The following is a 22,289-nucleotide window of genomic DNA, read 5'->3' on the forward strand; positions in this document are numbered from 1 at the left end:
AAAAATACAGCACATGATCAAAGTAAGACCATACTCCTCCACTGTACAAAGGTAAATACAGATGAAGACATGTACAAAATATCACAAGAAACCAAAAACAAACTCTCAACCGTCATCCACCCTTTTCGAATTACAAACCGATGACCAACTTAGTTGAATAACACTAAGTGAGATTCCTCTAAAGGCGACAGTACAAGAGGCCCAAAAGGAGGAGTAGAAGTGAATAAGATCCCACAATATCCCTTCTGTTTTGTACTTATCCTAAAAAATCCCAGTGTTTTAGTCTTGCCACACAATCCACAATTCAAAATAATTACACCTTTATGTGGCAACACACTACAAAGCAATGGTTTCTTTAAGGAGTATCAGACAGCAAGTTTAAGTTCCAAGATACCCAAAACTGTTTTGCAGAGAAGTAACAAACCAATCCTAATATCTTTACTCCTTTTCTGGAACTCCTCTGATAGGCCCTGAGTTAAATATTTCTCCCCCTTTAAAAAAAATCTGGAACAAAAATAATAATAAAATACAAAAAATGGTGTCAGCTAGCTTGTCAGTAAAGTCTATGAGGGATTCCATGAATTCCACCTTTACTAAGGTGTGGTGAGGATTTAGGGTGCATGGAGCGCTTACTTCATGAATAGCCTTGAGTCCCTTTGGGCCAACTGAAAAAGACAAGAAGTTGAAAAGAAAGGTACAGCATCTAATACTCCAACATCAAATCACTGATCTGATGATTTCAGCTGTTTCTGTGACTTTTTTCTTTCATGTAGCTATACACTTCTGAAGAGTGTAATTACCATAATGATGTGTAACTATGGAAACAAATTCTAACTGATTTTAGAGAGAGGAAAAAAAAAAGGTTGCCTTGTCCAAAGCTTCAGTGAAAATCTGAAATTTTTTCAAAATTTTTCATTCAAAGAAAAAGCTTGGACTTTGCTGTTATGTTCAAAACTTATGTCATCAACATCTTGAAACATCTGAAATTATTTGGGGATTCAGAAGGCCTATAATTCAGATCCTTCAAACCTTCCAGCAAACTTGTCTACCAAGACAGAAAGGGGAAAAAAAAAGAGAGAATAACTAGTGCTACCGGGTAACAGAACAGGTATCATAATCATTATCAGCATCAAAGATCACTAAGAAGAGTTGATTAGTTAGTCTGTAGCAAATGGAATGTACAAGCATCTGAGTGCAACAATGGACATGGTGTGAGTGAAAGAAGGATAACATACAAACCAAATCACCCCTTTTCCCATCCTCTCTTTCAATTTATTGCTTCTTTTGTAAGACCAACATCTAACGGTAGTACTATAGCACTGCATTTTCCTCAAAGAGTCATATTTACAAATTTAAATCTCATTTTTCCATTCTATTTAAGTAACCTAAGCTAGTTATTTTCAATCTTAGAGAAAAGACAGCACAAAAAACTAAATTAGATCAGATGTCTGAATTTTTTACCATAAAAAAATAAGCAGGGATCATGAAAATATCAAACCAAAATAATTCAAGTAAAGTATATTTTGCAACACCCCTGGCTCTCATATAACATCAGAAAAATACAAACATTGGGGCCTCAGTTGCAAGACATGGTGAAGGAGACATGGTATGGGATCAAAAACTTGGTAATTAGAAGAGTCAAGAGATATTGCATAAGATGGTTTGGAGGATTACATAACTAATAGTACGTTGAAAGGGCCTTTTATTGTTATTCTTATTCAATAATATTACAGATTCCCCAAAAGTTAGAAAATTGAAGCCATATAGCACCAAAGTTACCAGTAGAAAATACATGTAACCCTGATTGCTCATTATTATTATTATTTTTTTCTATTAATTCTATGATCCAAACTTTTCAAGATATAGAAGAACATAGAGCAGATGAAGTAATATGAGATATAAACCAAAACAACTAAAAACAAGATGTTAAGAGATACCTCCTCATTTTCTGATTGATCAGTACTCCTTTGAACTCTTTTTTCAAGTTCTATGAGTTCTTTCCTTAGAAGTTCAAAACGTTGAATTTCATTTGATTCTGATTCAGCAACACTCACACTTGCAGTAGTTTGCTCAAAAGGTTCACTTTCCTGGATAAGAGATAGCAGTTTCAAATAAATTTTATTTCAGTTTGGCAAACCAACTTCGTAACACAAGAAAATTTTGGATTCCATGACCTTATGTCAAGTCAACCAAATCAAGTTATATATATAAAATAAACAACCAATTCTTTTTTATTAAATGTAAAGGTAAAAAAGAACAAGATATCCTTTCATAATGTACAAGATCTGATGAAAACAAAAAGAAAAGCTCCAAAAAGAGAAACAATACAAGTTGTAGAGTGAACAAAGGTTACAAAAAACATTCCAAAAACAAACCAAACACCGCCAGCTGAGATCTATCCCTCCCTCTTTCTTTCTTGATATGCAAAGAAGTGAGATATACATTGATAAGCGCCAAAGAAAAAGAGGCATAACCCACATACACAGAAGGTACACAAAGTGCAGCAAAAAGGAAAAGGAAACCAAAACAAACACCAAAAGACTAAGCTTCCTAGACCTAACCCATATCTGCTATAAGATCCACGAAGAAAAAGTCAATCCCCATGGAATTCTAGCCCAATCCGGGAAAGATCTAAGGAAAAATTCTTTCAATGCTTGATCTGAGTGTTCCTCTTCTGTAAACATTCTACATTGTGCTCCCACCAGATACACCTAAATAGATAAAGCGGAGTCATCATCTAGATCCTTCTATACTTCTTCCCTACACCAGAGTCATGGCATTGTAGGAGCAAATCTCTAACCTGCCTCCTTAGAAGCACCTAATAGAATCCAATGGACAAACATGATATCCCATAACAATCTGGGGCTTTCTCACAATGATGAGGATATTATTTGTCATCTTTCCTTGATCTTCACAAACAGCATATATTCACCACAGGCCATTCCCCACTCATAAGTTGCTCGACAGTATTGAAAAGGTCTCTGAGGATAAGATGTAAAAGGACCTAAATGTGAAATGTTCATTACTTGCTCCTTTCCATGCTAAGCAATCCAATTTTGTTCTGAGTGCATGCACTTAATAAAAGTACCCAACAATTTCCAACTCCTAATTATGAAATGACACGAGGAACAAGGCCCCCAATGAGCCCTTACTTCTTCTCCCATCTATAACTCCCCAGTTCTCACATTTGTGATGGAGGAAATCTGAAAAGGGATGGAAAACTATCTTTTAAGCAATGATTCCCCACCTGACCTGTCTAACCAAAATTTGGTTCTAAGCACATTTTTGCCATATAGCTCTTCGAAGACCCATCCTAAAAAAGCTCTTTTTGCAACATTCTTCTGCTAAAGTTAAACACCCACCCATGCTAAAAATTTGACAGCTCGACAATGATACCCTCCAAAATGATAGAAAATTCACATGCATCAAGAGTTAATAAAAATTTCAAGAGGCCTTTGCCTACATCTGGAAAGATACTAAGGATCAAATAATAAAGATCAAATACATTAATGTAGCCTAAGCATATTGGGGCTTCTGGCTTGGGTAAAAAGGAAGTGAGGAACTACATTTGTTGGGAAATAAGCTTTAGTATAAAACAAGACACCAGATTTTTTGAATAACTGCTAAAGGAAAGACTTTTTTTTTTTGATAAATAAGCAAGCAATAGATTAAGAAGCGGCAAAAAGCCACAAGGCATACAGGGAGTATACACAGTAGCCTAAACCAAAAAACACAAAAAACAAACAACCTCATCAGCCCTTAAGTGGACGCTAGCCACTCCAAAAAGCCTAAGAGAGACAAGGACTCCTCACCAATGTACACCCGAGCCAAACTCCACAGATTACAAACAAAAGAATTTTTGAGCTTCTGAATAGCTAAAGACCCCCCCCCCCCCTAAAAGCTAACCACTGTACAGTGTAAAAGAATATGATTTACAGTTTCTTCTTCACAACCACACAAAAAACAATGATTGGGGAGCTGCCATCCCCGTTTTTGAAAACTATCCAGGGTGAGAATCTTCCCCCAAGTGGCCTCCCAAGCAAAAAAAGCAGCTTTGGTTGGAGCCTTATCCACCCAAATGTTCTTCTTCGGGAAAGTGAAGTCATTGGGAGCGACCAACAGAATATAAGCGTCCTTAACCCCAAAAATACCACTTTCCCCACCTTTCCAAAAAATTGAATCCTCCTCTGAAGATACCCTACAATCCCTCAACAAAATCAGCAACTCTCCTATCAAATCCAACTCCTAATCATTAAAGTCTCTAGAAAATCTGAGATTCCAACCTCCTTGACCAAAGCTTGAGTCCCACACTTCATTAACCGTTGCATTCCTATGGACCGCCAAAGTAAATAACTAGGGGAAGATTTGGGACAGCGCTGCATTGCCACACCAATGATTAGTCCAGAACTTAATTTTGGTCCCTTTGCCCACTTTAAACTGGAAATTATCCCAACACCAGCAAGCCTCCTTCAGAATCTCCTTCCAAACCCCCACTCCATACGTCCCACGAACCTCATTAGTCCTCCACCCAAAACCCTCCTGGTCATACTTCACCAACAGCACCTTCTTCCAAAGATTATCCTTTTCAATGGCAAATCTCCAAACCCATTTTCCCAGCAAAGCCTTATTCAGAAGGATAATCTTCCTTAAACCTAGACCACCCTTCTCTTTTTGAGTGCACACCGTCTCCCAATTGATTAAGTGGACTTTCCTTTCCAAGCTTCACCCTCCCCAAAGGAAGTCTCTTCGTAATTTTTCCAGTCTTTTTGCAACAATCTTGGGCATTCGAAAAATGGACAATTGGTAAATCGGCATGCTGGCCAACGTGCTCTTAATAAGGATGATTCTCCCGCCTTTGGAAATATATTGTCTTTTCCACAAGGTTAGTCTTCTCCTCATTCTCTCTTCCACCCCATCCGACATAGAAAGAGTCTTGTGATAGGCTCCTAAAGGCAGCCCCAAATAAACAGTGGGCAAAGACCCCATCCTACACCCTAGCTCTACTGTCATTTCCTCAATCTCTTCCACCTCTCCAACTGGAATTAATTCGTTTTTGGCCAGATTGATCCTTAAACCGGAAGCAGCCTCAAACCAAGCCAAAGTCCAACTCAAGAAAGTTAGATTCTCTTTCCTTACTTCACAGAATATGATTGTATCATCAGCAAAGAGTAAATGGGACACATTTAACTCCATCCTTCCTCTTCCCCGAAACTTACAACCTGAAATAAACCCCCCATCCGCAGCTCTTCTTAAAAGTGCACTTAGCACTTCCATTCCCAACACAAAAAGGTAAGGAGAAAGAGGGTCTCCTTGACGCAGCCCCTTGGTGCTTGAAAAGAAGCCTGCAGGCACCCCATTGACCAGAACAGAGAACTTGGCAGTTGAGATGCATCGACAAATCCACTCCATCCACCAAGACCCAAAGCCCATTTTATGCAAAACCTTTATTAGAAAACTCCAATTTATGCTGTCATAGGCTTTTTCAATGTCCAATTTACAAATCAGCCCTTTTTCTTTTCGTTTTTGCCAAAAGTCAACCACCTCATTAGCTATAAGCTAGACATCCAAAATTTGTCTACCCTTCACAAACACGTTTTGATCCTCGGAAACCACCTTTCCTAAAACCTTCTTCAGCCTATTGGTCAGCACCTTAGCCAACAACTTGTACAGACCCCCAAGAAGGCTAATGGGCCGGAAATCCCCAAAGTCCTCAGCACCTCCTTTCTTTGTAATAAGAACCAGGAAGGTGGTGTTCAGGCTTTTGGCAAAGGATCTTTGATCATAAAACTCCTTGAACAACTCCAAGATTTCCTCCTTTACAAAATCCCAACACGCTTGCCAAAAGACCACTGTGAAACCATTCGGGCCAGGAGCTTTGTCACCATTCAGCTCCAACAAGGCAGAATGGATTTCTTCCTCAGAGAAGGGCACTTCCAAATTTTCAGCTTCTTGGAAATTCAGGCGATGGAGATGCAGCTCCTCTATGTCCGTTCTCTAGCCTGGCTCTTCCGAGAGCAACTGCTGAAAAGCATTAACAATCCCCTCCCTCACCTCCTAATCCTCGGTCAACCACACCCCGTTAATCTTAATTATATCCAAGGAATTATTTCTCCGGTGGGCGTTTGCCATCCTGCGAAAGAAGCCTGTGTTCCTATCCCCTTCCTTTAACCACAGCTCCCTAGATAATTGTCTCCAATGGGTTTCTTCCAACAGGACCCACTTTTTATAGGTTTCCTTAGCTTCTTTTTTCAGCTCAGTTTCCCCTTCTGAGAGGTTCCTCTCGCTTTCCACCCTATCCCAGAATTCAACTTGTTGAAGAGCTGAATTTCTATTAACTTCCAACCTTCCAAACACGTCCCTATTCCAAACTTTGATTCTTTGCTTCAACTCCTTCAACTTAGTAGCTAGCCTGAAGCTAGCATTCCCTCTCACCACAGTCCCCTGCCACCAACCCCGAATGAGGTCCTTAAAGTCATCCGCTTTAAGCCACATATTTTCAAACCTAAATAGGGAAGGACCCCTCCTCAACCCACCGCCCTCCAACAGAATGGGAAAGTGGTCTGAAATGGGTCTAAGCAGCTTGCTCTGGACAATCCCACTGAATTGATCAAGCCAATTCTGAGTCACTAAGAATCTATCCAGTCTTGCCCATGACTGATTATTCTTACCCCCATTCCAAGTAAGCAAACCCCTATGCAGAAGGTCAAGAAGCTCTAACTCGTCAACAATCTGAGCAAACCTTCTCATCGCACCAGTTAGCCTTCCCTACCTACTCCTTTCCCTTTGGGAGAGGATGACGTTGAAGTCACCCCCTAAACACTAGGGATCATTCCACAAGCCTCTTATCGCCCCTAACTCCTCCCACAACCAACCCCTTTTCTCTCTAGAGAAAGGCCTGTACACTCCTGTGAACATCCAAACGAACTCGTCCTCCACATTCCTGAATCTACAAGAGATATGACGAGCAATTAAAATTAATGGTTTCCATCTCTCCATCAGGGGAAAGTTAAAAATAAGAGGCCCAAGGACAGGGCATACTTCATATTATTGAGTTTGAAGCTAGGAAGACTCAAAAGGTCATATAGGGTTGATGAATAAGTTCCCATTAGTTGGAAAAAGTAGTAATGAGTTTTACTGAACAAAATTACATTTTTGTCTCTACTAGTAAAAGCACAAGGCAATTTTTTTTTTTTTTTTTTTTATCAGAAACAGAATATATTCATTTCATTAAATTATAAATACTAAGATGGATGAGCAATCGTTTCAAAATGTACAATTGCTAATGAAAAAGTAGAAATGTATAAGACTTCATGAAACTTACTCCTATCTACACAAACTATAAGCACACAAAACAATGTACACACACTATAAAAGCTCTACAAACTCGAGGAAAAAAGCCTCCAACAAAAAAAACCAAGTGTTTTGCTCCTTGTCTAACTAATTGGTTTGCAACTTGATTAGCTAAGCAAGGAACCTAAGAGATGGAACATTCTATTTCACTAGCAACATTTAGAATTTTGCAGAGCCAACTATTGGACTTCTATGAGCCTTTCTTCCTATTAGACACCGAAAAGAAAACAATAGTAGAATCTACTTTTACATTTAGGTTAGAGAGACATAAGGCTTTAGCTTACAACAAGCCCTCTAATAAAAGCTAATATTTCTAACTCAAATAGCTAAAATCCACTTTGGCAAGTTTAGAGTAAGCTCTCAATACTATGCTCAAATGATTTTTTTATCACACCTCTGATACCCAATTGTCCACAATTATCTAGAGAACATTCATCAGAAGTTTAATTTTACCAAACCTATTGAAAGAAGTAACCATTCATGCATAGACTTATTGTTTAACCTCTTAGAGTAGCAAATATTGTTCCAATCTAATAATAGAAGGTGCAAAGACATCCGTGAGGGGATCAGTTACTAAGGCCCATAAGAAAGAGAAGAAGTAAACCAAATTCCAAATGCCCTCCACAGCTTTCCATTTGTCTTCAAAGATCCTAGCATTTCTCTCCAACCATAAAAACCATATCAAGGATAGGCTAGCCACTTGCCAATGAACTCTCCCTTTAAGCTAATTGCCAAACCCTAGGTACAAAATTATCAAAATATGTGCTATGCCTTTAGGATGTATGCAATCGATCTTAACAAGACCAAACAATCTATACCAAAGTCTTAATGTTATAGGGCAATGAGGAAGGAAATGGTCAATTGATTCACTATTCTCCAAGTGCATAACATATCAGTCTGGATTTAAGAGCTTTGTAAGGTCTCCCCATTTGAAGCATATCATTGGTATTAATCTTTTTTATTTTTTTATAAGTATCATTGGTATTAATCTTCTTATTTAACAAAAGCCAAGAAAAAGCCTTAACCATAGGTGGAGCTTTTGACCTCAAGATAAATTTGACGAGAGCAAAAGGAGTCAAGATAAACAAGGATAAATGAGTACTACAGAGTGAGCCTACTAAGGAAAAATAATAATAATAAAAAATATGAAGGTGTCAATAACCAAACCCGTACATCTTGGAAGGAAGGTGAAAAGTAAATATGTAATGAGAAGGGATGGAGAATTGTTACCTCCTCAATTTCTAGATCAAAAAGATTTTGACAGAAGTTCAAATATTAAGAAGGCAAAGCTAAGAAAGAAGCTAGAATAGAAGACATTAGGTCTATAGTCCTCGAAACCGTGAAAAGATTTAGAAACTGAATTGTAAGATGTAAACCACCTAACCATGAGTCTTGCTAAAAACAAACTTTTCTACCATCTCCCACAGAAAAACAAGCAAAGTTATAAAAATGAATAATTAAAAAAAAAAAAAATCAATGAAAACTTGAGACATAACTTTCAAAGGCCAATGGTGTGACCACATAACTACTATATTGGCATCCCAACCATTAGAATGTGACCCATAAATGCTTAATATGACCTTATGCCAAAAAACATTGTTCTTCCCAATGAACCTCTAGAACCACTTACTGAAGAAAGCTTTATTCCTCAAGGAGACCTAAATAAGTTAAGGGCTACTTGGAGACTCTACAGCCTAAAAGGGAAGCTACCTCATGAATAAGGTTGTCTTTGATGTTAATCCTTGCCAACATGCATTTTTTCTACATTAATTTTGGGGCCTGATATGCATTCAAAAACCATTAGAATAAGCTTAAGATTTTACAACCCATCTGGGTTAGATCTAGAGAAAAATATTGTATCATCTGCAAATTGAAAGAGAGTCATCCTGGTTCGACCTTTACCAACCAAAAAGCCCTCCAATAAACCATGATCCTAAGTTGTTAACATCATCCTACTTGACACATCAATGACAGTGATAATAAGAGAAAGGAAGAGTCTCGCCTTGACTTAAGCCTCTAAATTGCTTTAACCCAACCTTTAGCACACCCTTTTAGTAAAACAAAAAAACTAACTGATGATAAATAGCTTCAAATCAATAGCCTCCACCTTGAACTAAAATCTTTCCCCTCAGGACCATGATCCAAGAATAGGACTTTCAAAATCGATCTTGAAAACACCTCCTGATTCATATAAGCATCTTCTTTCATCTACCACTTCATCCGATACTAGGACTACATCAAGGATTTGTCTACTCTCAATAAAAGCAACTCGAGACAAATGAATGGTCTCATGTAGGACCCCTTAAATGTGATTAGATTTTTTTTAGACTACTAACCAAAATAATGGGTCTAAAATAAGAGACTTTGGATGATTAAGATCTCTTTAAGTACAAGTGCAATGAAAGTGGTATTTATTCTCTCAATAATGACCTCACTATTGTAGAATTATGAAAAAATCTTCAATAGGTCCTCCTCAAATTCAAAGTTCTTTAGGAAATAAGAAGCTTGAAATCATAACAATTTTTTTTTTTAAAAAAGAAAAAAAATGGAACAAGTTGGAGCACCTATTAGAGAAGAAATAGGAAGAATTTTAAAGGTCACAAAAATGAATGAAAGAACAAATTTTGAAACTTACAAAATTTAAGGAGGAAAAAGAGTAAGGTATAATAATTCTAGGATTTCAAAATTTAAAGATAGAATAACTTTTAAGGATCACAAAAATTTGAGTAAGAAAAAGTATGAAGAACATAAAGAATTAGGAAAATAATTTTGAGAGTAAAAGGATAATTTTGTCAAGGGTTACAAAAATTAAAAGAAGACAAAATGAATTTAAGGTCGAATACTTATTAAAAAAATGGTAAATAAAATAACAAAAATCAACAGAGAAAAGTAGAGAATATCAACTATGGGAGGAGGATAATGACTGGAAATAATTAATTTCATGTAGGTACTATGAAAAAAGAGAAAATGGAGAATCCCTAATTTTTGTTATTGAAAAACTGTAAATAATACACATTGGACTTGGGTATATATATACACGTTAGTGGGACCCACAATACAATAAGGAAAGAAAAGGAAAAGGAAAAGTAAATAACCTAAATAACTGTACACTATCTAACACTCCTCCTCAAGCTGGAGCATATATGTTATATGCACCAAGCTTGTTACAAATGTATTTAATTCTAGGACCTCTGAGAGATTTAGTAAAAATATCTGCTAGTTGATCATTTGAATTGACAAAACTAGTCGTCACACATCTTGATGCGATCTTTTCTCTAATGAAGTGACAGTCAACTTCAATGTGTTTGGTCCTTTCATGGAAGACTGGATTTGATGCAATATGCAAAGCGGCTTGGTTGTCATAAATGAGTTTCATCTGTTCATCCTTTTCAAATCTCAACTCCTGAAAAAGATGTTTCAGCCATATGAGTTCACATGTTGCCAGAGCCATAGCTCAATACTCGGCTTCAGCACTAGATCTGGCCACTACATCTTGTTTCTTACTCTTCCAAGATATTAGGTTACCTCCAATAAAAACACAATACCCGGAAGTGGAACGTCTATCTGTGGGTGAGTCAACCCAATCTGCATCTATGTAACCAACAACCTGGGTATGACCTCTGTTCTCGTACAACACACCTTGGCTTGGTATGCTTTTGATATATCGAAGAATGCGGATTACAGCATCCCAATGGCTATCACATGGTGACTGTAGGAATTGACTAATAACACTTACATGAAAAGAAATGTCTAGATGAGTAATGGTGAGGTAATTCAGTTTACCTACAAGTCGCCGATATCTCCCAGGATCTCCTAAAGGCTCCTCCTGTCCTAGTATAAGTTTGACATTTGGAGAGCAATAGACGAATAGAAGCTATCTTGGCAACAGGAGAGAAAGTGTCACCATAATCAGAACCATTAACTTGAGTATAACCTTTAGCAACTAAGCGGGCCTTAAGGCGATCAACCTGACCATCAGGGTCAACCTTAACTGTGTAGACTCAACGACAACCAACTGTAAATTTACCAGAGGGTAAAACAACAAGATCCTAAGTGTCATTGGAGTGTAAAGCAGCCATTTCATCTACCATTGTCTGTCGCCAACCTGGATAGGAAAGAACCTCAAGGGTGCTCTTGGGAAGAGAAATAGAAGATATAGCAAAAACAAATGCAAAATAGAGTGAAGATAATCGATGGTAACTCAAAAAATTGTAAATGGGATGAGGATTACGAGTAGATCGATTACCTTTCTGAAGAGCAATGGATAAGTTAGCAGAAAGAGACAGAGTCGGGGCAAGAAAAGCCAAAGGGATAGGAAGTGAGTCAGTAGGTACCTCGGCCAAAGGAGGAATAGCGACACGATGACGGCGATGATAAACCTAAAGTGGGCGAGAAGGCACTGCATCAAGTGGGGAGATAATGGGAAGGGGTAAGACTTCAGAAACAGGAAGAAACTCAGAGGTGGAGAAGAACGGTGAGTCCTCAAAGAAAGTGACATCAGCGGAGAGAAAGTAACGATGAGTCTCAGAGTAATAACAATGATAACCCTTTTGAAGTTTGGAATATCCCAAGAAGATGCATTTTGTGACTCTGGCAGAAAGTTTGTCCTGTCCAGGAGTGAGAATATGAACAAAACAAGTACAACCAAAAACACGAGGAAGAAGGAAATAAAGTGGTTGGTCAAGGAAAAGAAGGGAATGAGAAATCTGATCGTGTAATACAGATGAGGGCATACGATTAATCAAATAACATGTTGTAAGAACAGCGTCCCCCCAAAAAGGAAAAGGAACATGACTATGGAGAAGGAGAGTACTAACTGTCTCAACAAGATGTTAATTCTTACATTTAGCTACCCCATTTTGTTGAGGAATATGAGCACAAGAAGACTGATGAATGATCCCATGTTGGGACATAAATGAAGTAAATGGTGTAGAAAAATATTCCCTGGCATTATCACTGCACAACACACGAATATTGAACTGGGTTTGGATTTCAGCATAAAATTTCTGGAAAATAGAGAATAACTCAGCTCGATTTTTCATTAAAAATAACCAAGTACATCGAGAATAGTCATCAATGAAAGTGACAAAATACTGAAATCCTAAAGTAGATACGGTCCGACAAGGACCCCAAACCTTAGTGTGGACAAGTTCAAAAGGAGACTTTGCCCGATTATTCAAACGCTTTGGGAACGAGACACGAGTATGTTTCCCAAGCTGACAGGACTCACACACAAGTGATGACAAAGATGAAAAATGAGGGACCATTTTCTAGAACTTGGATAGACTAGGGTGGCCCAGGCGACTGTGGATGAGGAGGGGAACATCAATGGAAATGCAAACTGCAGGAGTTGAAGGCGAGGTGAGGTGATAGAGGCCTTGAGACTCACGTCCTATGCCAATCGTCTTCCCCGTACTCCGGTCCTGCAAGGTCACAAATTTATCAGAGAAAGTGATAGAACAATTAAGAGTGCAAGTTATTTTGCTGATGGAAATAAGATTAAAAGGACACTCAGTGGCATAAAGGACAGAATGGAGAGGTAGAGAAGGGAGAGGATGAGCGAAACCAAAACCTTTAGCCATAGTTTGGGAACCATTAGCTAAAGTAACAGTAGGTAAGGCAGAGGTAGTAGTAATAGAAGATAAAAGACCCTTATTACCAGATATGTGATCAGAAGCGCCAGAATCTAGAATCCAAGGTCCAAGAGAAGATGTGTGGGTAAGACAAGCAGAAGCATTACCAGTCTGGGCAACAGAAGCAACAGAAGCTGACTTGGTGGCCTGATAGCGGAGATAGTCATCATACTCACTGTCAGTGAGGGAAATACCCTGAGATGTAGAGGAACTGGGAGGCTGAAGCGACTAAGGATCAAATGACTGGGCCACGTGGGCCGTGCGGGGAGGCCGCCCATGTAACTGATAACACCGATCACGAGTGTGGCCAAGTTTATTGCAATAGGTGCAATGAGGACGTTGGCCTCTACCTCAATTACCACCACGTCCTCCTCGAGAGTCAGTTTGAGAAATTAACACAGAAGAATCTGAAGTGTTATCAGATGGCAAAGTCTGAGTGGAGGAGATACGGAGGAGGCGAGCAAACACATCATCCAAGGATGGAACGGAGGAACTACCAAGAATCTGATCGCGGACGGTCTCGAGATCTGGACGGAGGCCAATAAGCGTAAGAACCATGAAAAACTTGTCAATCTGTGTTCGTTGATCCCCAACATCAGTAGTAAGAGGCATCACGATCAAGAATTCCTCCTTAAGAGAGGCAATCTGGCCAATATAAGTAGATAAATTCATGTCTGGTTGTCTAACATTGACAATAGAAGAAGCCACCTTATAAAGACGTTGGATATCATTCATATATAGCCCTTTCGCCTGATTCCAAAATTTAAAGCATGTTTTGTAGGCCCGAAGATGAAGCAGAATCTTAGGATCAACTGATTGTCATAACATATTACATAACTGTGCATCTATCTTCCTCCATTGTACTCTATCAACCTCAGGGATATCCACCTCCTGCGTAACAAGGTGATCCTCATAACCTTGACCCATAAACCAAAGCTCCATAGAGGCAAATCAGGACAAATAATTTTCACTACCAACCAATTTTTCTGAAGTAATCATAGGAGATCCAGATATGATAGAGGAAAAAGTGGAACTTTTAGTAGCCATATCTACTTATCTGGAAAACGAAATATGTTTGGATCGAAGAAAGCCCTAATATGGCTTTAGATCGCGGCTGAAAGAAGAAAAACCGAGGATCCGCGGCTGTGAGAGACCAAATAGTAAAGAAAAACAAATGTGGCACTACTGGAAGGGTAGAAGAACACTTCCTAAGATACGTGCAGAGCTCGGGGTGGAGAGGAAGTCACCGGAGGTCACCGGAAAGTCTGTTTAGAGGGCCGGCGAAGACAAAAAACTCCAAAAAATGCACTTTTAGGGCTCGGATGGCACAAGCACAGATGGAGGTGGCTAGACGACATCAGGCGAGACTGGAGGTAGAAGCGTGTGGCCGGAAAGTGCTCCCCGCGCCCTCACGCGCAGGCACATGAGATTCAGGCCGCCGGAGAAGAATGCGCGTGGTCGGCGCGTGGCTGAGAGTCTCCCTCCGGTGCTTTGAGAAAACTTGAAGATCTCCTCCTTGCGCACCTGATGGTATGGTCAGTGTCGGAAAAGGACTTCGCCGGAAAAGTCGCCGGCGGTGAGGGTTTTCTGACGGCGATACGGTTGATCGGAAAGCTTTAGGAGATGGGAAGGGTGACCGGAATGAAACATGGTCACTGAAAGATTTCCCAAAATGGATTCACGGATAAACCGGAAATAATTAGGGTTTTTTTCTCCCTAGGCTCTGATACCATGTGAAAAGAGAGAAAATGGAGAATCCCTAATTTTTGTTATTGAAAAACTGTAAATAATACACATTGGACTTGGGTATATATATACATGTTAGTGGGACCCACAATACAATAAGGAAAGAAAAGGAAAAGCAAAAGCAAATAACCTAAATAATTGTACACTATCTAACAGGTACTTTAGATTAAAAAAAAAGTATAGACATCAAGAGCTGACTCCAATACTTCAACCATTTAATTTTTTGTTTGGTCATAAAAGCATTACAAATAATTTAATCCTATTACATTTCCATTTTCTTGATCAGAATCTTCTATTTGTGTTTTGGTACATTACACATTTCTAGCACACTCAGTAGACAATTTCTAGCTTTTGTCTTATTTTCCAAGTAAAAAGATAAAATAAATAAATAAAAGTTTCCAAAGTATATCCGAACCCACCATTAAGCGAATGAGATTCAAATAACCCATTATAAGTTCTCTACAGTATATCAGAACCAACCTCGAGCTAACGAGATTCAAGCCCATTATGAGTTCTACGTTTGCAATGAAAGAAACCATTGGAGAAGGATGAGTAAGAAATCTGAAACATGTATAGCAGGAATTGGAAGTTAGAAACCATCTGCTTGGTTGGTTAAGTCCACTAAATGTAACAGAATTATCCTGATACTGGCTATGTTGCAAGGATTTGGATGAGGGTTATGTGCTTAGGTGTCTAATATTTTACACCTCAAAATTTCAAGATAGGAGGTTCTGCCAAAAAGGAACCTAGTACAGCATAATAAAAGGCAAAATGAAAAAGGGAAAATCAACTAGAAATCAATCAGAAGCAAAGATACCCCTAATTAAAAAACCTTTCTTTTCCCTCTTATCCTTAAGTATTTTCATAAAAATTCAAATAATTATATCTGAAGTAAATAGGCATATTTGATGAAGATATCCACTAACACCCATGTTGTATAATGTCAACATAAATGTGCTAGATGAAGTTGATTAATCCAGGTACCGTATCACAGGACCCTGGACAATTAGGACAACTCAAGAATCAACTTGGCAGGTTAAATCTGTCTGTACCATCTGGATTATTAAGCACATTAAAGCCTAAAAAAGGACTGTTGTCCTGGGATTTAGAGAATATGGGGGACTCAGACACACGTCATTACTGAAGCCTGCTGCCAAAGGAGATTTTCGCTGAATCTTTCATGGGTAAGAAAAGGCAAGCAATTGAGCACAGTTAGATTAAGAAGAAAAGGTCTCGTACATTTTCGAACACATGCACATACACAACCAAACTATATAAAGCCTCATCAGATCATTTCATCTTAGCTTTCGGTTTATCGGGTCTGCATTCAAGGCAACATAAATATTGCAGCTTTGGTGTGCAAGTAATCCCTTTTCTGCAACAGCTGAAGTTCAACTAAGGTCTCCAACAGTTGATATCATGAGGCAAATTAGAAAGAAGTGCAATTCAACATGTAAAGGGAAAAACACACAGCCAGTTAACATTTTACATCCAAGGTAAAGAAAGGACATACAGCTCTGTCCATAGAAGATGACCCAGGATCAGGCTTCCTAGTTGAACGACTCAACAAGAAGCTCCACAATCCACGAGGATTACCGGCACCTCTGAAAGGGAAATTTTAAATAAGACAATAAATAAAAGAAAGCAATAGCCAGTTCAACTTAAAAGGATCAAATAATAGCACTAAAACAACGAGTCAAGCATGTGGCAAGAGTAAGTTTCACACCTGTTAGTCCTGTCCAGCATCACATTAGCACTTTTTCTGTTTTTTCCTTTCAAATACGGTCCCTGCTCACTAATAGAAGACTGGGAATGCCCATCATCACCTCCCTAGTTGATCAGTACAAAAGTACAAATAAGATAAATTGGAAGATAGGCAATTTTCCAGAAGAAACAAATGAAGGATAAAAGAAAAAAAGCCAATAGCAGACATCCATTATGAACATAAAGGATGCAGCATCACATTAAAGTATCCAATACAAAGGTCTTGAAATGTTATATGTAGATAGAAAGAAAGATAGTTAAAAGAACATGCATGCAAAGCAAACATTACAATTTGTATAGAAGAAAGGTTACTTTTAGGCTATGTTTGATTCTCAGAAAATTTAAAGGAAAATGTGAAGGAAAGAAAATAGAAAGGAAAATTAGAAGAAAATAAAAAATAGGTTTAAAGTCAATAAATTATTTTTATATGTTTTTTCAAACTTATTTCACTTATTTCCCTTCATTATATAAAGATTTAAGAATTTAAAAATACATAAATTTCTAACTAATTTTAATTATATTTTATTTTCTTTTATATTTTCCATAATGAAACCAAACATGAGAAAATCATTTTCTTTAACATTTTTTCTTTCCTTAGTAATTTATGGGAACCAAATGTAGCCTTAGAGTTTGTGATCATGCACACATCATTCAATATCTTCCATTTGCAAAAGATATAACTAAATGATGCTTTAAAGTGTCATTTATATATTTCATCAACTCCTAACTTTTCATGGAGAAACTAGACAAGTTATAAAGATCTTGATGTCATTTCTCTCACTCTCATCCTTTCAACCCTATGAGGAAAAAATTAACAACATGGACTATGGTTATCTACTAGAATGAGATGCTAAAACAAACTATAAAAAAGAAGAAGATTGCTGATTATCAAATTTCTTGCCTAATATCACAAGATACCCAAGAACTTAATTGCTAATAGATTGTAAAATATTTTTATGTATAATAAGGACTATTTGTTTGATAGAACTTGTGATCTAACAGAACATGAAACCTAAAAGAAAAATCAGTTGGTAACAGATTGTAAATAAGTAAAGAATATTTATTTCGAATTCTGGCCAGGTAGAGATACCAAGGACAATTTTAAGCAACTGTTGAACTCTATGTGACATTGTTTGGTTGATAATGCAATAAACTTTAATTATGTTTAGAAGTTGTACTTTATTAGTTTATTATACCTTTTCTTTCAATAGGAAAAATGAAATTCATTAAATGCAACTATAAAAGGAAAAGGAAAGGGCAGCCCTTGCCCAAGAAAGACAATAACAATTTCTGAAAACCATTATAAAAAATGTATCTACCAGGCCAATAGAAAGCCAAGACAAATTGGAAATCTTTCCTTTGTAGCCAACAAGTTTAATGTACATGGTATTCATTAGTACATACCTGATGAAGTGAAGCTGCTTTCGCTCTGAAAGAAGCCTCCAGAAATTCAGCCTCTTTCTTAAGTTTTCTTATTCTCTCAAGGTCAGAACAAGCAGCTTTTAAATGCTCCTTTCCAGAATTAGAGTTTGATACATGCTGCTCTTGAAGTAACTTTTCTAGCCTTATCAGAGCTTCGTCAACACTCTCCAATGCCTGGAACCAAATGCAAAGACTACTAAATCAGGACAGATGTTTAACTAGTCTAACATATGAAGACATGCATAAGGACTGGGGCAACCATGAATTGAGAAACCATTCTATTTTCCATTTGATTTTACTGAATTTCAGGAAAACCAGATAGCCAGCTCATCTCAGTCTCAATATCCCTCAAAGTGTGAATCTTATGGTTAAATTTGTCATAACAGTAGGGAGGAACCCTTGGCCTTGTCTAAGGTAAGGAAGCACCAATTTAACTAACCAATGCATGGTAAAACCTGGAGAGCATGTCAATTTGATGCAGGATCTTTAGATTTCCAGCAACAGAAGATTTCCTTTGTTGTAGAACGAGATGAGAGATAAAAAAATACAAAGACTTTTTTTTTTTTTTTTTTTTTGAGAGAGAGAGAGAGAGAGAAGAAACAAAAAGAAAATGAAGATCCTTGTCAATTACACCAAGGTTCTTAGGCAATCACACCTAAGGTTTCCCAAGCAATCACTCCTTAAAAAGATCGGTAGCTACAAAATTTTCAATAATTATGTTCCTTAAAATTGAAAGACTACACATGTTTATACATACTTATGGAACTCTTTTTCCTAATTAAATTAGAAACTAAAACAAATAGAAATTTGACTAAAAGGTAAACTGCAAACCCAATTCCAATAAAGCAAGAAATAGATTCCAACTAATAATTAAAATTATTAAAACCATTTTTGCTCAACATTGTTTCTTTTTCTTTCAGGGTCTTCATAGGGTACTTTCCACGTTGCTTCCTATCAAAATGTCAAGCTAATTTCTACGAACAAATACTGTTCTGCATAACAAAGACAGAAACATCTTCTAAGAAATGTAATCAACTAATTGGGAAATTGAAGTTCTGACACTCCTGGGTATCAATGAATCAAAATCAGGAAACAAATTTAAGGTGTAGCAACGAAACAGGAGAAATTAGGAAATCTGCGACTAACTTACTCATAAAAAAGGTAGTACAAATTAGAAATGAACACAAAAGATCAAGTATCACATATTTGAAATGCAATTGATTTGAAAGGGATGATCACTCAAAAAAGGGGTCATGCAAATTGAAAACAAATGCAAAAGATAATATATCACAAACTTGAAATGTAATTGATCTGAAAGGGATGAAGCCTACCTTGTCAAAAGAATCTGGCTCTTTCTCAATTGGTGAATAAGTTCCAGAATCAGTCCTCTCAACCAAATTTTTATTCCTGATCTCCATCATTTTATTCCTGCACCAAGTTAACAAAGTGTTTTCTGATACTAATAAGTGCCATTGTTCTAGGCCATATGCAAAACTGTAAAGTGCATCAGATAAGGATCATGACTATCCTAAGTCAAACCTGTACTATATCACAATAGCAGAACAATATAATTCAAGTAAGATGAATATCCTAACAAAATTAAAGTATAAGGGGAATATTTAGTATGGATCTGTAAACCAAATGCTGATTCCTGTTTGTATCAGTAACTAGATTTTCATAAATGAAATCACCCATTTCCAATGATGTAGAGAAAATGAAGAAAGGAGCAAATAAAAGAAAATTGAACACTAAATACAAAGAAAGATTAAATATGTTAGTTAAACAATTGGCCTGACATAGCCCTAGGGTTTTTCCAAGAGGTATTTGCAACTACATTGTTTGGAGAGTTTCTCATTTTATAGTCCCATACTTCTTAAGGAAAGAGAGGAGTCAACAGTAACATGAATGGTTATATTCTTTGTACAACTAACTTATGCTATATTCATGTTTCTTATGAGATCTAAGTCTTAGTTTTTAACAAAACACAAATATCTCCTTAGGTAGCCTTGTACTATATATGTGCTTGCCTCAATAGACTTTGAATACATGATCCTAATTGTATGTGACTGACCAAGGCATTCTTCAGATTTTTTACATCCCATTGATATTTATCCTAATTCTGACTGATGAATGAGGAAATTACAGCTTATGTAATTTATCCTTGAAAGGAGTCAATGCATATGAGCAGGAGAGAGAAAGGAGAGGAGTAGTGCTTGGCCTCTCATTAGCTTACTTTGGTATGCCCAGTTCTTCCATGCACTCTATTAACTGCTTGTGCCTAAATAAGAAAGGAACAAAAACATCTTGTTAAATTATGTATCTGAGGTGCAGCTCCTCATTCTTCAATCATGAATGAACCATAAGTACATTTACCCTTTAGAAAGAAACCTTGCTGCCTTAACATTAGAAGGATTCTCCAACCATTTACTATATTTAATAAAGCTCTGCATCCAATAAGAGCAAACATCTATTACTTGAGGAATAGCCTCAGCATTTGGAGGATCTTTTTTACTTTTATGGCCATGGGCCTGTTTTAGGTTGCCAATATTGCCTGGATAGAAAGGAATCCAGTCCAGCTCTTCACAGACTACCTATAAAAATAAAATTTATAATTAGATATTGTAATGGAGTCATGAAATATATTTATCATCAGATCATAATAACCAAACATGCTGACCTCCACATACAATTGATAAGAACTAATTGATGAAAGCTGAGGATAGCATAAAACACTACCACCTATGAGGTACCTGCAACAAAGAGACAAGAAAATCAGATACCCTGCAAAACTGTCAACTGCATTATCTTAATTGAAGAGAGAATGAATCAAAAACCAGAAGCTCCACCTTATGAAGCCTTCAATAGGATCATCTATAACATCATAACCATTTGCAGATAAAAAGGACTGTGTACTTCTGCCTAAAGCAATGAAAAATCCAAATATAGCTAAATCCCTCTCCAATACCTGCAAAAAAATAAGTGTTCACTTCCATTAACAACTTCAATATGATTATGTGCAGGAAAGCTGAAAGAGTAATGGAAAATAGTGGTGGAACCAGAAAATAATGGCAATGTTCTAATTCCAAACTACATTAATTGATCCACGTGTTTCAACATGTTTGCTCCCAAAAATCACTTCTAAAAATATTAAACCATCTTAACATTTAGAAACACAAAGCAAATGAACTTTCACGACATACACAGTAAATTGAATCAAATTTTAGGACAAAGAAAAATAAATGAATAACACCATAGTATGGATGAAAGTATGAATCCATCCAGCATCTACTGACAGTATCAGAAAAACGTCATTGTCGATACAGCGACTGTAGTGGTGCAAGATGTAAGCATCACTTTCAAAAGAAGTTTGCTCAACCTTAGCAGTTCACATGGCATGAGATTCACAGCTGAGGGCCTGTTGTTTATGATATGTTCCACCCATGTGCTAAATGACAGAAGGGTTATTACCAATAAAAATGTTACTCATGCACTTAATTTTGCTTATATAGCATATCTTAGAGTTCCATCTCTCTCTCTCTCTCTCATATTTTAAAGTTCTCAATCTCAAATTTTCTTGCTTCATATGTTTTCATCAGCAATTTGCCCTATTCAAATGAAATGTTGAATTGTGTCTGATGTTTGTGTTGGGATTGAGCCCCAAAAAGTAAGACATGATGTAACAAAGTTAAACTTAACTATCCCCTTACTATCTCTTTGGTATATTAACATTGATTTGAGCATTCAACCCACGTCTCTTACATTATACATGATTTGGGTGCATTAGGAGCATTAATGAAAATGTCAATAATTACGGATATATCGGTACTTCGATTTTATGGATATATTGGAGATATATAGGCGGATATTTTGAAAACAAAAAAATCAGTAACCTAAAATTAATCAAAACTTATGAAAATATTGAGAAAAACTCTAAAAATGATATAATAAACAAATAGACATTTTAAAGTTGTTTTATAAAAAAAATAATATATGTATATAATATAATTAATCATATTTGAGAATAATATTGTATGCGTCCATAAAAAAAATATGAATTTTATAAATTTATTAAATTACATCAAATGTTATTCGAAAATAATATTGTGATATTTGATTATAATATATCTCATTTTAAAATTATAATTAATTTAATTTCAATTGTATTAAATAACATAAAATAAATGAATATGTATATATATATAAAAATTTTAAAAATTTATATTTTTATATTTAATTAATATATAAATGATATAAAAAACTGTTAAGAAATAATAACGCTAGGTTTTATATTTTTAGTGATTAATTAAATGAAATTTAAAAATAAAATAATTAGAATTAATTTGTTTATTATTATATTTTTTTTAATATTTTTTT

At 36.6% G+C, this 22,289-nt stretch overlaps 1 protein-coding gene across 3 annotated transcripts in view; it reads right to left on the reverse strand.

Moving 5' to 3' along the window:
* The window catches only part of LOC117919994, a 33,757-nt gene that overhangs the window by 3,373 nt on the left and 8,095 nt on the right, over positions 1-22,289 (reverse strand). For 2 of the 3 annotated variants that reach the window (XM_034837328.1, XM_034837329.1), the window contains exons 6-14: positions 20,762-20,880; positions 20,593-20,665; positions 20,289-20,506; positions 20,149-20,193; positions 19,247-19,343; positions 17,898-18,089; positions 16,456-16,559; positions 16,243-16,333; positions 1,938-2,087 (exon numbers count right to left, since the gene is read on the reverse strand). In XM_034837328.1, the coding sequence (XP_034693219.1) occupies positions 1,938-2,087; positions 16,243-16,333; positions 16,456-16,559; positions 17,898-18,089; positions 19,247-19,343; positions 20,149-20,193; positions 20,289-20,506; positions 20,593-20,665; positions 20,762-20,880 (1,089 nt within the window). Of the gene's footprint in view, positions 1-1,937; positions 2,088-15,821; positions 16,125-16,242; positions 16,334-16,455; positions 16,560-17,897; positions 18,090-19,246; positions 19,344-20,148; positions 20,194-20,288; positions 20,507-20,592; positions 20,666-20,761; positions 20,881-22,289 lie in introns of those variants that run through there. The other variant, XM_034837330.1, reaches the window with a different exon arrangement.

Source organism: Vitis riparia, chromosome 8 (genome assembly GCF_004353265.1).
Source record: "Vitis riparia cultivar Riparia Gloire de Montpellier isolate 1030 chromosome 8, EGFV_Vit.rip_1.0, whole genome shotgun sequence".
Taxonomy (NCBI): Eukaryota; Viridiplantae; Streptophyta; class Magnoliopsida; order Vitales; family Vitaceae; genus Vitis; species Vitis riparia.